Source organism: Ochotona princeps, chromosome 10, assembly GCF_030435755.1.
Source record: "Ochotona princeps isolate mOchPri1 chromosome 10, mOchPri1.hap1, whole genome shotgun sequence".
Lineage (NCBI taxonomy): Eukaryota > Metazoa > Chordata > Mammalia > Lagomorpha > Ochotonidae > Ochotona > Ochotona princeps.
Window position 1 is genome coordinate 33,428,705 of NC_080841.1, and position 16,275 is coordinate 33,444,979.

The following is a 16,275-nucleotide window of genomic DNA, read 5'->3' on the forward strand; positions in this document are numbered from 1 at the left end:
ATATAAACATTGCCACAAAACTTTGCCACAGGTGAGAATAATCTATTTCCTGGAAGGACTATTATAAAGCCTGGGAAAAGCTATACAGATTCACACCTGGGAGTGAGCCTGGTAGCCCAGTGGAGTGGATCCAGAGCCTGCCTGGGGCAAGCCTGAAGGCACCAGTCTGTGAGGCTCCTTGAGCTTGTGGAGGATCTGCTGAGCCCATCACTGTCTACCTGCAAAAGGCCATCAGAGGATTTCTGTTGCTCCACAGAATGGGCCTGCTGAATCTAGATAGCAGGCCATGTTTTAGCTTCAAGCTTTTCTTCCTAAAACACCTTGATCACGGCCATCCAACTGGGAAGTCTTGAATGTTGATAGTCATGCTTACTTTCTTTTTGTAACTAAGAAAACAAAAGTTTAGAAAATACTATTTATTTGTCTATTTATTAACTTACTTAACAGAGAGAAAGAGAAGGAGAGAGAAAGAGAGAGAAACATTTCCATGTGCAGGCTCACTAAATGAAGCTGGGAAATCAATCCTGTGAGTAGCAGCAACCCAGCTGTTTGAGTCCCTCTGTCTCCCTGGGTCTGCATTAGCTGGAAGTTGGAGTGAGGAGCCAGAGCTAGGATTCAAACCTGATAGCAAACAGGCCTCTTAACTAGCACTAGGTTAAATGTTTGCCCTGGCAATTTAATTTTAAATCACCTGCTTCCAGAATAATATGGGCATTCACTTAAACTTTCAAAATACACTCAAAGTGCAATTACTCCTGCCTCCCCACACTGCAAGCACTGAGGCCCAAGTCCCAGTCTTGCCTCACCTGGTCCATGACCCCAGGCTCCCAGAAATCCAGATGGACAGAGATTACTTGCTAGGACGCAAGTTTTGGCAGGCTACTTGGAAGTCCTCCATGGCACACAGGATGTTGCCTCCTTGGAAGCAGACTCATTGTGCTCCAGGGCAGTAATGGAGAGTACTACATGGAGAGTGTACATGCAGGGACTACATGGAGAGTGTGGAGTAAATGTAGTGGGATCCATTCCCCGTGACTATCTCTTCCTGCCTCTTTGCTTCTAAGCTACACCTTAGCATCCACCTCTGGGCATGGGCTCTTCTGCCGGAAACAGTTTGCCCACACTTCTCCAGGCACCATGACTTGTTTCCTCATTTATTTTTACTGTTATTTTCCATGACAGTTTTGTAAATATAGGGATTCATTGCTCCTCCTCCTTCACCTCCCTCCCCATTTTCCTCACCCCCCATTTTCACATTATCCTTATTTCTCTAGATTTTTCCTCAACTGTAACCTTACTGCTGAGGCATTCCAATCTACGTGATTTAAAGTTGAATCCTTGCTGATATTCCTCCTCTCTCTTGTTTGTAATTAGTAGACTTTAGTTTTCAGGGCAGTTTGAGATTCAAAGAGGATATGGTTAGAAAGCACACAGATCTCAGAATATCCCTTCTTCTGAGCCTTCCCTAAAATCACATTCCTCACCAGAATCATGCGTTTGTTACAATGCACAAACTATATTCGAACATCATTCATTCTCAACTAAAGTCTGCAGCTTCCATTGACTTCACTCCTAGTGAATGTAAGTAAATGTCTAATTACACGTATCCACTCAGTGCAGGGTCTTAGACACGGGTGTCACTGAAAGAAGATTCTCTGTTTTCCTCTTAGGAATCCCTCCCCACTCCAAAACCTCCGGCAAACACCAATCGTCTTGCTAGTTCCATAGTTTTGCCCTTTCCAGTGTGTCATGTACTGGGGCCCATAGAGTATACAGCCTTTTCAGATTGGTTCCTTTCACTTAGTAATAGGCATTTAAAGTTGCTCCATATTTTTAGGACATGCAAGCTTATTTCTTTCTAGCGCTGAGAAAATCCTCAGTGTCTAAATGTGGTGTGGGCTATTTACCCACTCATCTATCAAAGAACAACTTGCTGCTTTCAGCTGTCACCTTTTTTTCTTTTCATTCCAACACCCAGGACTAGTGCATAGCCAATGCTCAAGAAATGTTATATATACATGCTCAAGAAAAACATAAATAGGACATTTTCCCAAAGGTATGAAAGTGAATAAATTTATCTGCATAACTGAATACATGAAGGAGGTTTCTAGCTATACAAGTCTCCGTCCAGCATTTACTGAAAATGCATAGCCTACATTCAGGAGCATCATGCAGATTCTCTTGAAACTTAATTTATATGAAAATGTGAACTCTATGAGGATAGAGACCCAGTCTGTCTTACTCACCTTTGCACAGTATTCTAGTCATAGAGGATAATGCCTTGCATACATCCAACACAATATTTGTTGGATGGCCAATCACTACATTTCAACCTAGTGACTTTCTTACTTGATTCATTCATTTACCTGGTAGGTACTTCATTATAATTTATTTTGAAGTAATAGTGGTGAAGCATAATTTATCACCCTGCCTGGCCCAAATTCAACTGTAGTTTTGCCCCAGTCTAATAAGATATACTGCTATTTAATCTTCTCCAGGGACATTACTAGTACACTGGTTAAATTGGTATCAGGAGGGAAAAATCCACTTATGTCAAGTGCTTTATGAATGTATCATCCCTATAGGGAAAACTCTGGAGACAACTATTGATTTGAAATGTCCAAGCACTATTCACTTCATAAAATTAAAAAAGACTGAATAAAATAGCCTCTTCTAGAAGTGGCAGATGTAGAAAATCTCAACAAAGTCATAAAACAGGATGACAGAGAATTCTTTAATAGATGCATCCTCTTGTACTAAATCAAAAAAGCTCAAACAAGAGAGCCTCTATTTTGCCGAGGAACTCCGGAAGGAAAACCATAGTGTCTTTATGGAGGAATATAATGTACAATGAGCAAGGAAGGTCTTATAAACTTACCCGTCATTGTTAACATCTGACACTACAACAGTATATCCAAAATACGACGCCATCTGCAAAGGAAAACCATAAGACGACATTTTATGTTCAAAACATTGTTTTTTTTTTATAGTTCCTTCTCAATTATTCCTGAAAGATTAATCTCATCATGGTGCATTTGTGTGTGTGTGTGTGTTTGAATCTGCAGACTCTTGGACATGAGAGGAGTCTTCAAGTCATTTAGGCTAATTCCTGACCCAGTGAGGGACTGTCCCCACAATAACCTCACATCTGCTTGGACATCCCCCGGAGATGTCCAACAAGCGGCCTATTCAATGTGTTGTGCCACCACTGGAATGTTTTCTGCTACATGTGGCCCTTCTGCAGCCTCTAGTCACCAATTCCACCTTGTCCTGCAGTCTTGACTCTCACAGAATAAACCTAGTTCCCGTTCCATAGTGAAGTCTCCTGTGACTGTATTTCCAGGTGGCTCAGCTTCAGCCCCGTTAACAATAAAATCTGTGGTACCTAAGGATAGTCACAAGAACACCGACAAGAAGTATGAAGTCAAATTTATATTCTTTGCTCTGGGTTCTCCTTATTACTGAAAGATGAAACTCCTCTTCAACTGAGAGAAACCCACATCTCAGTGCCAGTTTAACCTGAACACAAAGGCCACACATGCTCCTAGCTCTTTTTAGGAGTTTAAGTAAGTTTTTACTCTATCTTCCCATGTTGTTTCCTCTCTGAGATTTTTATTTTCTGAACTATTTTTTGCAGGATTTATCATTTTTAAAAATCTGGCCCATAATTTTAGCTTGCCAATTGTGTTTCCATAGCGTGCTATCCAGCACTTGAGCTGATACAGTCTCCCATCATCTACTGATTCAACCAGCACACACAAGGCACAAGAACGTACACTCCATAGAAGGCAGTGGCATCTGCACTGCCTGAGGGAAAAGAGAGGGAGGGGGGGATCAATAGGGAGGGGTGGGGGGAGAGAGAGAGAGAGAGAGAGAGAGAGAGAGAGAGAGAGAGAGAGACTGACTGACTATCTGATAGTTCACATGAAGAATGCTTCAAAGAGGCAGATCATAAAACTCTGTTCAAGTCTCCCATGGTGGATGGGTGGTGGGAACCAAATTACATGGGCTATATAGACTGTATTAGCAGGAAGCTAGAATCAGGATCCAGGGACACTAACAGCCCAAATAGTCTAATGTGGAATACAAACATCTTAACTAGGGTCTTAGCTGCTAGGTCAAGTGACTTTGCTTATACACTATTTTTTTTTTCATCTCACTTGCTTTTTTTTTTTTGTTAATTACATAGTATTATGTGACACAGTTTCATAGGTACCGGGATTCCCCCCACCCCTCCCCACACCCTCCCCCCAAGGTGGATTGCTCCACTTTTTCACATAACCACAGTTTAAGTTCAGCTGAGATTCCCTCACTGTAAACATATACCAAACATAGAGTCCAGCATCTTACATTTCTTTTTTTTTTTCATACTACATTTCTTATTCCTCCTGTGACATGTGTAGTCTTCACGCAGAGGTGTGTCTTTTATATATATACACACATATATGCATATATATACATACATATGTACATATATGTATATATTTCTTGATTCAGAGGAACGTCACTATTTCTACCCCAAATTTTGGTAGAAAACGCAAAGCTCAATAAATTTTGTGTTCATTTAAAAATGCTGCTATCAGAGTTAGTTTTTTGTTGTTGCTGGTTTTACAAATAAATCACCTACATTCTATATCTCTAGCTAAGAGTTCACAAGATGGTGCCACATCCAATGCTATAAGTAACATGGAACATTTCACCAGGTCACAACATCCAGGCAATCCAGGGTGGTGAATGATGTGTGACCTCAGACCACATTAGCCCAGGAGGGTGGTGGTGTCCCATGTGGAGACAACTGGCCCTTTCAAAACAGGACCTCAGTGAATGACAGTAAGAAACCATAGCAATTCCCTAGGAGGAAGGGACAAGGACCAGTAACTGGCCAGGACTCCGCATGGTACTATGGCTCAGTGGAAGGCTCTGGTCCTAGCAAGGGAGAGGTGGAAACCCAGGCTCATCGGCTCTGGCCAGTAAGATGGAACATGTGAGGAGACAGTGTCATCTCCGCAGACAGACACCCAGAGCTCAGTGGGCACACTTCCAGGAGTTGCATGTCCCAAGACTGATCTCGGAGCACAGAAGCTGGTAGCTGAAGTGACAGTCTGCACAGCTGTGTGCTGCTGGTTCAGTGGCTGACGTTTAGAAAGGCTATGAAAACCTGCAATGCCACCAGCACAATGTCCCAGCCTGCCTTTCTATAATTGTTTGTTAATACCCTGACACACTTTTGGAGAACAAAGAAAGCCCCACCTGCATTTATTGCTATTTCACTATATTATCATAAATGTGGAGCTTTTTGGAGATCTGTTTGACTTGCTTCCTCTCTCTCTCGCTCGCTCGCTCACTCTCTGTCTCTCATGTACAAGGTCAGCAGGAGCATTTGTCCCCCAGAACTCTGTGGATTTGTGAGTAGCTGACCTCACTGGGGCTCATCTTTGTCTTAACTATTTCAAAATAAGTTGTGCCGCCTCTACCTCAGGCTGCTACTTATGACTGGTATCACTCAGTCACGTCTTCAGGATGACCTCTGTGGGTTCTGCCCATGATCTTTGTTATCTCCCATTTTTAAATCAACGTATGGTAGCCAAGAGCTCTGCCGTCTCAAAGATGCACTGTGGAGGGTACAAAGAGTACATGTGGAAAGCCTGAGTCCAGTGTTAGCTACTAACAGAATATTTGAAGCGACACTGCATTTGGAATATGAGGTTATTTTAAAAATAAGTCCAAGTGGAAGGAATGACGAAGAAAGACTATCAAATTCAACTACTTTGAAATATAAGTGTTATAATCATTCCAAATATTTCAGGAAGTATTTGTGTCTTGGTCCCTTTTATTTGAATAAACCTATAGTTCTCTTTGATCTTGGGATGACCCCTCCCCCTCACCTCCGGTTCTATGAAATACATGCTCCAGAGACATTGGTTGTCTTGAGAATTGCTCATTTTTTCGTTTTGTGGTTTGATTCAAGATAGTTTTGGGTGAACTGTATAAACATGTTTGCGCTGATATGGACAACTGGATCAGATGTTAAATAATTTCTGTGCTGTTGTGTTAGTTATTTTTTTTTAACTAAATGGCATCAATACTACTTTTCTTTAGGCTTGGCCAAAGCAACAGAGGCATGATGCATTTCCTGTAGGTGAAGGCCACAGGATGTCACACCAGGACTAAGAATTTCCCCCACATATGTTTGAAATAAAGAGGAAGCAACAGAACTGAGTTATTACATACTGCTCTGTACTTCAGGCATTTATTCCCTCAACAGAGGCTGTCTGGTCCAGGGCATCTATTTTGTGCTGGATATTGTTGCGTCAGTGGAGGCAGAAGACAAGGTCACTGCCTTTTATGGCACTTGCTTTCACTGGCTGGCATTCTGATGGCCCACATCCAGTCTGTATCATCATTTCTACAGTGAGCAGCGATTTATTAGAATAAAGCAGTATCATCTGCTGAAATTAAATGAGTTTGGCTAATTTTATATTTACTGATTTCCCAGCTTTGTTTTCAATTAATTTTAAATTAAGTTGTAGTTCTGTTTGTAAATATATTTACAATGGTCACCATAGGAGTTACAAACATAAGATCATTGGCTCTAGATTTGTCCTATTTTTAAACATAGACACTAGGAAACTATTTCCAAGACAGTGAGAACATATTCATTATAAGCAGATGTATTTGCATGCACCTTAAATAGCAGAAATTTTAATGTACATGGGAATTTAGTGTTTACCTGTTCACCAGTGAAATTGTACATAAAGGTCATATCTGTAGAGTTAATGATTGAAACCTGAAATAAAAATCATAATAGGGATATCATTTGACGTAGAATTACATCATTTTCTAAAAGCACAATTTACAATACTTAAAAATTGTTATGAAGAATGATAAAAGGTGGGCCCGGTGTGGTAGCCTAGTGGCTAAGTTTTTGCCTTGCATGTGCCAGGATCCCATATGGGCGCCAGTTTTAATCCCAGCAGCCCCGCTTCCCATCCAGCTCCCTGTCTGTAGCCTGGGAAAGCAGTTGAGGACGGCCCAAAGCCTTGGGATCCTGCAACCGCTTGGGAGACCCAGAAGAAGCTCATGGCTCGTGGCTTTGGATTGGCTCAGTACCAGCCATGGCAGTACTTAGGGAGTGAATCAGTGGACAGAAGATCTTCCTCTCTATCTCTCCTCCTCTCTGTAGATCTGACTTTCCAATAAAAATAAATAAATCTTTAAAAAAAGAATGATAACAGGTTAACCATTTTGTAAAAAAAAAAAAAAAAAAAAGCAAACCTACAAAGATAACTTGAGCAAATTAGATATTTTGGATATTTTGTAGAATGCTTTCAAACAAAATGCAAGCTTATTAATCTTAAGTGGAAAAATGGAAGTTGAATTTATGAATGCTGACAGTAATTAACCTGATGGTTAGTTAATTTATTTCATCGGGAATTTTGTCTAAATCCACTTTGTCCTTTTGTTATTATGACAATGAATAATTATAGCTCTTGGCCAAAAAATGCAAATTAGAAATGCTAGCCATATAGCAAAAACATTCTTTTTTAGTTCTAAACAGCCAATTCCATAAACATTAACATGTCTAGATGCTTGTGAGAACATAGACACTATTTAAAATAAACATTTTTATTTTTATACAGTTTATTTTCTCTTCTTCATTTCACTGTGTTCATTTGTACTAGAGACTGCTAATGGCTTGAGTAGTGTCTGCCCTAAATTAACCCCAGAATTGCCCTTATTTTGAAACCAGGATTGTGGCAGATGGAATTAATTAAGGGTCTTGAGATGAGCTCATTCCACATAGGTCCTTCCTGCAGGGGTGGGGGAGCCTTATCAGGGGAGGCATGGACACCTGTGGAGACTGCCACTATGCTGCCACCAGGAGGGCCAGGAGCCACCTGATGCCTCAAGAGGCCAGGGCACTCCTCCCGATGCTTTCACAGGGGCATGAGCCTGACCAGGCCTGGATTTCAAATTCCTGGCCTGCAGGACTGTAGGAGAATAAATGTGTGTTGTTTAAAAACCACCCATTTTGTGATCACTTCACTAATACGCTAGTGACCTAGCAATTCATTTCTTAAAAGTTCTGCTGCTTGAGACATACAAATCTGTTCCAAGTTGTTAATGGAAAATGCAATTTAAGAGTAAGTTTATTTTTGTGTGAAAAAATTGAAATCCGTGCATTTAGAGGGTCTTTGGAAAGTTTATGGAAAATGAATATTACACAAAAGCTGTATGTGCATTTCTACCAATGTAAACTTCTACTTGTACTTTTCGACAAACTTTCTGAAGTTTTCTCATCTTAAAGTGTTGACCAACACAGTGGCATCCTCCACATTAGTCTTAGGTTGGGCATGAAAATATGGCTGGCTTCCTGGCTGTGTGGCTGGGCAGTCAGACAGGGCCTTGTACTTAGTGGACCTCATTGGTGGAACTTGCTGCTATCACTGTCCAGAAGGTTTTAATAATTTTTACAGGGTGTCCCATATTTTTATTTTGCACAAGGCCTTTCTCATAAAGTAGCAGATTCCGCACATGGATCAGAACAAATCCAGCCTCTCTTGGTTCCCTTCCTTTGTAGTAAGCATAGTTAATCAGGAGGAGTTCACTATTGGAGAAAAGATTTAAAAGTTTCCAAGTTGCGTGAAAGCAAGCACCCCAGTGTGCTTTCTCAGTACTCACATATCCAAAATTCTGTGCTCCTCTTGGGACTCCAGCAACCAATTCTGAGGATAAAAATAGTAATTTAAAAGAGGAATTGTAATTATGTTTTATACATATATATATATACTTATATATATATAGTTATATAGTTTTATATATATATATTTTAATCTATTTATAACTTTTAAAGCCATATAACCAATATGTGATAAGGACTGCCTTTTAAATGAGTAAACATCACATAGAGTCCTGCAAGTTTGAAGTCAGGTTTTTCAATAACATTTGTTCTATAGACAATAGGAAACATAACCAAGTTGTATTCTGAGATTTACCAGGCTTCCCCTCTGGTGCACACAGCTTTCTCTCTCTAGAACATCAGCCCAGCCTCTCAGGTCCACATGAGATCTGTCAATAAAATCTCTTACTCTGACAGTTCCACCTTTCACTATGGTGACACCTTTAAAATATTTATTTTATTTGTTTGAAAGGCAGAGAGAGACAGATGGAGAGCCTTGGTGACACCTTTCACACTGGTCCAACAAGGACAGCTCCTGTACACTAACATGTTAGAGATGATTTTAGTTCCCTAAGGAAGAGCTATGTGTCATAAATTGCAGAAGGCTGGGCTCCTAGAACTGTCTGTTAGCAGAAGCATCAGAAAGAAGCCTGACAGCTAATGGTATCCTGGGCATAAATCATAGAGACAGAGGAGACAACTCCAGGCAAAAAGGGATGATATAGTCCAGCAGACAGAGACCTGGCTCCAGAGTCAGAAAACCGGATGAACTAATGAAGCTAATTTTCCCCCAGTCACCTTTAATACATGGGATTTGAGAGCTGATTACTGAAAGTCTCCACAGCCCTCATTTCTCTCAATCTAAATTTTTTGATTTGTAGAGTTTAAATGTTAGTATACATTAGTATAAAGACTAGAAAGTCTGAAGAGATTTCTATCCAGTTCTTCCATCCTCCAATATAGGGATAGCACAATTTCTAGCATGAAGTGCATGTGCTGTGCTTTGGCAAAGCTGGGTATGTGTAAGCATTAACAACCATGGCAGCCACTCAGGAGCAAATGGTGGATGTTTTAGTGGGAAATAGTATTGAGGACCTAAGGACACAGCAAACAGCAAGACAGACAAGATTCCACTCTTGCAGAGCACACGGTGATGGAGAGGGACAGTTAATGATGAAAAACTAAAGAGCCAATTAAATGGCATTAATAGAATATTGTAAGTATAATGTGAAGAAAACCTAAGTAGCAAACTGGCAAAAGGAGTGCTGAAGGAGGAATTGTAAATTATTAAGGTGGTAGACAGGGACAGCCTTACGGGCAATGAGAAGAAAGGAAGAAAGATTGTGGGCAACTGGAAGACATATTTTCTGGGTATAGGGAACAGGGGCTACAAAGGCGCTGAGGCAGGAATATGTCTGTTATATTCCAGGAATAGTAAGGAGACTAGGGTAGCAGAATCCTGGAGGTGAGGTCAGGTTAATCAAAGGCCAGATAAAGAGCCTTGTAAGTCACTGTGATGATTTGGACTGTAGGATGGTGAGTTGGGAAATTATCAAGAGCAAAGAAGGTACATGGTTTGACTTGTGTTTCCAAAATAACGTTTGGCTGTTGACTTTAGGACAGATGGTAAAAGGGAAGGGTGAATGCATGGAGATCAGTAAGGACGTTGTTGCAATCGAGTAGGTGAGAGATGATGGACCAGATGCACTAAGAAGGGCAGAAGTGGTCACACTCTGGTTGGATGTTGTGAGTATAGTTCGCAGGAGTTGCTTTTGGCTTGGATATGCTGTTTGAGAGAAAGCATAGTCCAAAACTGACTTCCAAGGCCTTTGGCTGGACAGCTGGAACATGGCCTTGCCACTAACACTGCAACTGGGAAGCTTATGACAGAGGGAAAGACATATGAAGGCACCTCAAAAAGTTCATGAAGAATGAAGTTAAAAGAAAATGAATGCAGAAATTTATTGAAATTCATATAGTTTTACTCAATACACATTTTCCATGAATTTTTTGGAATTCCTGCATATTTGGAGGTAGCTATTCAAATTGGGAGATTGAGTAGAAAGTTGAATATATGGACTTGGACTTTAAGCTACAGAAATAAATGAGACCAAATGCGATTTCCAGGAGGGAACTCCAGTAGTAGGGAAGCAGTCCAAGGATTTAGCATGGGCCATAGAAGTGAGGAAAAGGGAAGGAAAGATTAGACATTTAGCCCCCAGATAGGATACCTATGCCTTACTTTGGGGTACTGGGGTTCAATACTTTACACAGGCTCATAATTCCAAGTTCCTGCTGATACGAACCCTGGGACGGCAGTACTGATGGATCAGGCATGGATGCCTGCCACCTAGGTAGGAGACCTGGATATCCTAATGCCAATTGAGACATTTAGAAAGTGAACTGGGGTAGGAGAGGGTCGGTCTCTCTCTCTCTCTCTCTCTCTCTCTCTCTCTCTCTCTCTCTCTCTCTCTCTCTCCTCTCTCTCCTCCCACCCCACTCCCCCGCCCCAGCCACATCCTTCTCTACCTCTCCATTAAATTATTTTGTGGGAAATCAAATGAAGAATCAGTTTTATCTCACACTCTAGAGAGGTCATGAAAATTAGCTATATGAGGGTCACTGGTATGCTTGGCAAGAGTGGTTTAGCACGGCAAGGTACAGTCCAACAAGAGTGGATTGAAGGGAAGAGGAACTGAGGGACTGTCAACAGAGAACAAAGGCAGAGAAAAGAGACACTGCTTTAAAGCAGAGAAGTGCAAGTGGCAGCCAGAGGGGCAAATGAAGTAAGTTGCTTTAAAAATGGGCAAAATAACATACTGCTTGCACATTACTGGGAAGGATGGAGATGAGGGGAAAAAATGGATGATATGAGATACAGAAGCAAGAAGTGCAAGAGTCCCCTCTCTGGATCACTGGAGGGGATGGAATTGAGTGAAATGTGGAGGGAGTGGCTTGAGACAGGAGCATGGGGGGTTCTTATTTACAGCAACTGGGGGTGCACAAAGCATGTTCTTAAAGAATAAAACAGGGTTCAGAATAAATTAGCTGTCTGGGTAACTTGCCGGGGAAGCAGCCAGACTAGTAGGCCACTGCCAAGTTTTCTATAATCTTTTTTCTGGGTTTGAATTAAATTCTTCTGATGCTAAATGCAAACCGCAATCAGATATAATGAAGTTGACAGATTTCAGGGTCATTCCTGCTGGCCAGAACAGATTCAAGGGGGATTATGCCATGTGAAATGCATGGCAACCACTACTTCTTTCATCCCAAAAACATTTAGAATTTTTTTAAGTCAGCCCTCATCCCTAGTAACTTTGTAGTCTGAAACCTCAGATGACCACAACACTAAAGAGTTATTCAACGTGAAGTTGACTTATGATGTTCATAGTTTTTTTATATATATAAATGATCAGGACAGTTTAAATGCTTGGGGTCCTGGGCAAGTTCGAACTATCACTCAACCATAAACATTTTCTGTTGGAAGGAAAAAACAGAAGACTTTTATTAGGTCTATTCCAATAACTCATGGTTTCTTAATATCAACAATACATGCAGAAAAAATTTAGATTCTGACCTGGATATTCATGACTTGTGTATTAACCCCATTAGCAAAAAGTATGAAGAAGGCTAGCATTAATTGAATATATTCTGTCCACTAGCAACAGTGCTATGTGCTTTTTAATATTCCCTTCATTTAAGCTGTAAAAAGGAGGTATTGCTTTTTTTGGTAAATGTATTTTGTTTGTTTGAAAGGCAGGATCATAGGACCAGGCTGAAACCTGGATCCAGGAACTCCATCCAGGACTCCCATGTGTGTGGCAGAGGCCCAGGTACTTGATCTTTCACTGTTTTCCTCCAGTGCATTAGCAGGGAGCTGGATGGAAGTAGCCAGGACTTGAACTGGCACGCATATGGGATGTTGTCCTTAGTAGATTAACCTGCTGTGCCACAATGCCAACCCACAGCATTAATATCTTACTTTGATGTATGTGAAAGCCAAGGCTTAGCATGTGCCAGTCATAGTCAAGCTCATAGTTGTTGAGTAGTAGAAGCGGAGAACTGGCAGAAGAGCTATGTTCATTCCTCCATGTCACTGGTGAGGGCCAGAGCACTTCCCTGGAATGTAGCTCACCAACTCTAACTTTAACATGAGAACACAGGCTTTTGACTTTTTCTGAGTCAGGAACAAATTTGAAAATTGCAAGAAGATTCTGTATTTAAGGATTCAAATCCAGTGAAGCTCATCAAGGTACCACTTAGCAGCACGATTGTATAGTAATAATCCTCATTTGGGATTAACAGACTTCTTGCTCCTTCCAAGAAACTTCTCATTACCTCTTGTCTAATTAAGCAAGCAGGAAAAGGGATCTGAGACCTCAGTAATCTGATGAATTAATCCTGATGTTCTTTGATAGTGTCCTTACTTTAGACACTTAGGACTTGCAGGTGAGAGATGATGGAAACTTGGGGTGGAGTAGCTGCTAACTTCAGCTTCCTGGTAATGCAAACCCTAGGAGGCAATGGTGGTGGTTTAAATGTCAAGCTCTTCCCATTCATAGAGAAAATTTGAAATGTGTTCCCTGATCCTAGCTCCTGCCTTCAGCCAGGCCCAGCCCTGGCCATTTCAGACACTTGGAAAATGAACTGATAGATGGATGCACCTTGTCTTTGTCTCTTTCTCACCTTTTGCCTCTCAAACACACTCACACACACACGTAAATATATATACATGTGTATGTGTGTATGTAAATATATGCATGTAAATAGTGTACATATATATGTGTATATATATATAATTGGCTTATGTTTAAAAGAAAAGGTTCTTTTAAGAAACATAAATCCTGGTTATTTTCAACCTCTAATAACTATAAGAAAATTCATTACAAACTTCTAATTTTGTATGTTTTATCAACATGAAGCCATTAAAAGGTACATGATGGTTTCTGTCAATGGTAATATTACATCTATTTTTAATTATGTGTGAATTAGTTAAAACAAACTTATATTAGTGAAAAGTAGGTAATGTCCATATGAAAGAAGTTGAAAATGGCAAATATTTATGACTGATTCAATTACTATAAAGTAAAAGCCATCATTTATTGCCTTACATGGTAAACACTTTAATATATCATCATACTTGATTATTAGAATTATGTTTTGAATTAAGTACTATTGATGTTACATAAAGAAAAGCAAATACAAATCAGATAGGTTGTCATATTCTCAGGAACAGAGTCAATGTGGATGCTATGTATAGGATCTTGACCCAAAGATTCAACTATTTCTGCTGAGATGCCTTCCATGAGTATATTATGAGTAAACCATGGTCTAGTCTTTGTGAAGGAGGTAAGTATGAATAGTGTTTATATCTTGCCTTGAAGGTGCTGGGCATGAATATAACGTGCTACATATGACATCACTTTCCCACATCCCATCCCAAAGCAATTGATAGGAACAAGGCACTGTGAGCCTTAGCTTCATTCTCTTCCTTTCCTCTCCTCTCCTCCCCTCTCCTCTCCTCTCCTTTCCTTTCCTTTCCTCTCCTTTCCTTTCCTTTCCTCCTTTCTCTCTTGGTTTTTATTATAAGCATAATTTAATTGTATTTATTCCTGGCTTAAATTTCTCATGGTTCCCCTATATTCTAAAGGAATTTCAGACTCCTTTCTATGACATGTTAAGTCCTAACATGACTTGGGTCCCATCCCCTTTCTTGAAGCCAATATCATTTCACTGTCAGTATTGAGGTCTGGACAGTAAAAGTGAGGCCATGAACACCCAAAACTTTCTATGCCTTAGAATATAGACCAACCCCATGTCTGGCCTCTCCCACATTTTTTGAAGGTTCTGACCAGTATTAACTTTATCACCAAAACTTGCCTTGCTCTATGTTTAGAAGTTTACTCCAGCACTTACACAATCTTTTTTTTAAAGTATGTGTTTGCTTACTTGTTATTTCTTTATTTTGAAGTGTTGGGAGAGAGAAAAAAAGAGAGAGAGAGAGAGAGAGAGATCTCACACCTAGTGGTTCACTCCCCAAATGTCCCTCAACATGTAGGCCAGGCTGAAATAGGAATAAAAACCAGGTTTCTCCAGCATGGGTAGCAGCGACCCAAGTATTTGAGCCATAATATATTGCCTTAGCAGGATGTGCATTAGCAGGAACCTAGAATTTAGAATGGAGCTAGGCCTCTAGGTCAGGCATTCTAAGTCTTAACTACTGCCCCTACGAACATTAATTAGATACTTCGGTGCATAAGTGGATGTCTGTCAGCCCTAGAAGACTGTGAGCTCTGAGTCCAAGGACTACTGGTTACTCTGCTTGTTACACATTTAGCAGGACCTGACACAGAGTAGGAGCACAACAAATTTGACACATGAATAATGGTTAATACTGCCTTCGGGAAGAGAAAAACGGGATGATGTAGTTTATGAAAGCATGCTAGAGAAGGATCAGGACAAGACGATATTTGAAACTGGCTTCCAAAGGGAAAACAGCATTTGATCCCTGTGGATAGGGGTAGATATAGAATCAGTGGATTGAAAACAGACAATAGCCAATGTTACAGAAAACTAACTAAACAAATAGGGGCATATCTGAGAATAGGAATTAATGTGTGCTATTATTTTGGGTCTGGGCATGTTAACAGAGAGAAGATAATGTTGGAATTTGCACTGGAGTTGGGAGGGAATATAGTTTTGGCTCCTTTAAGAGTGAAATAAAATAAGAGAAATCTTGGCTTCTCAAATTTAGTCTGTCACTAGCAACCCGGCTTTTGTCTAGGTCATTTAATCATCACTCTAGCTTTACTCATGCATGAGACTGTTGCCTTAGTTTTTGTTGCTTTAAATAGATTTTATAAAGGTTGATTCTTAATGAATTTTTTTGAATTTATAATGCATACCAAGTGTATTCTGGAATTTCATTTATATGCATTCTGTAGAGCAAAGAAAAGCACACTTATGAAAAAGACTTTGTTAATGTCTTTTTAACTTTTTCTCATGCTTTTTAAAAGACCTAAGAGTACTGATTCCTCTCACCTTGCTGAGAGTCTCCAGTGAACTCCCCAGCAGCAACTGAGTATCCTGTTAGGAAAAAAAGAGAGAGGGAGAGAGCAAGAGACTGATTACAATTGGTAACTTAACAGATGAGCTCCATTCAGGAGAAAAATGAAAAGATTATCATAGAATTTCTTACAAGTCTCAGCATTATAAAAGTTAAGGATTCTGTAAAGGGGAAGATTGATCTCACCAGTTTTAACATTTTTATACTAAACCCTACAAGTGTAATTGATCTGCCACTACTGATCGTGAGAAGGAGCAGGTAGGATCCTCTGAAAGAGGCCCCTTGTGCTCAGGATTTGCTTTTTTTCTAATCACCACCAAGATCCATTTCCTAATTCCCTTCATGATCGTTCTCCACACACTTCATTCAGCTCTCAAAGTGATAGCTATAGTTACAAAACACAACTATAATTTTCTTTTTTTTTTCAGATTCAGCAAGCAATCTAAATGATAGCATGAGGTTTGTAAGCAATATATTTTGAGAACATTCTAGAAATGAAAAGTCTTGCTGAAGCTCTAGGAACAGGCAC

General features: G+C 40.2%; 1 protein-coding gene across 1 annotated transcript in view; it reads right to left on the reverse strand.

Annotated features, from left to right (window-relative positions):
- ITGA8 (integrin subunit alpha 8) overlaps nucleotides 1-16,275 on the reverse strand; it is a 170,343-nt gene that overhangs the window by 112,243 nt on the left and 41,825 nt on the right. The window contains exons 8-11 of the mRNA XM_058669292.1: nucleotides 15,722-15,766; nucleotides 8,683-8,726; nucleotides 6,731-6,787; nucleotides 2,879-2,931 (exon numbers count right to left, since the gene is read on the reverse strand). Of these exons, the coding sequence (XP_058525275.1) occupies nucleotides 2,879-2,931; nucleotides 6,731-6,787; nucleotides 8,683-8,726; nucleotides 15,722-15,766 (199 nt within the window). The remainder of the gene's footprint in view (nucleotides 1-2,878; nucleotides 2,932-6,730; nucleotides 6,788-8,682; nucleotides 8,727-15,721; nucleotides 15,767-16,275) is intronic.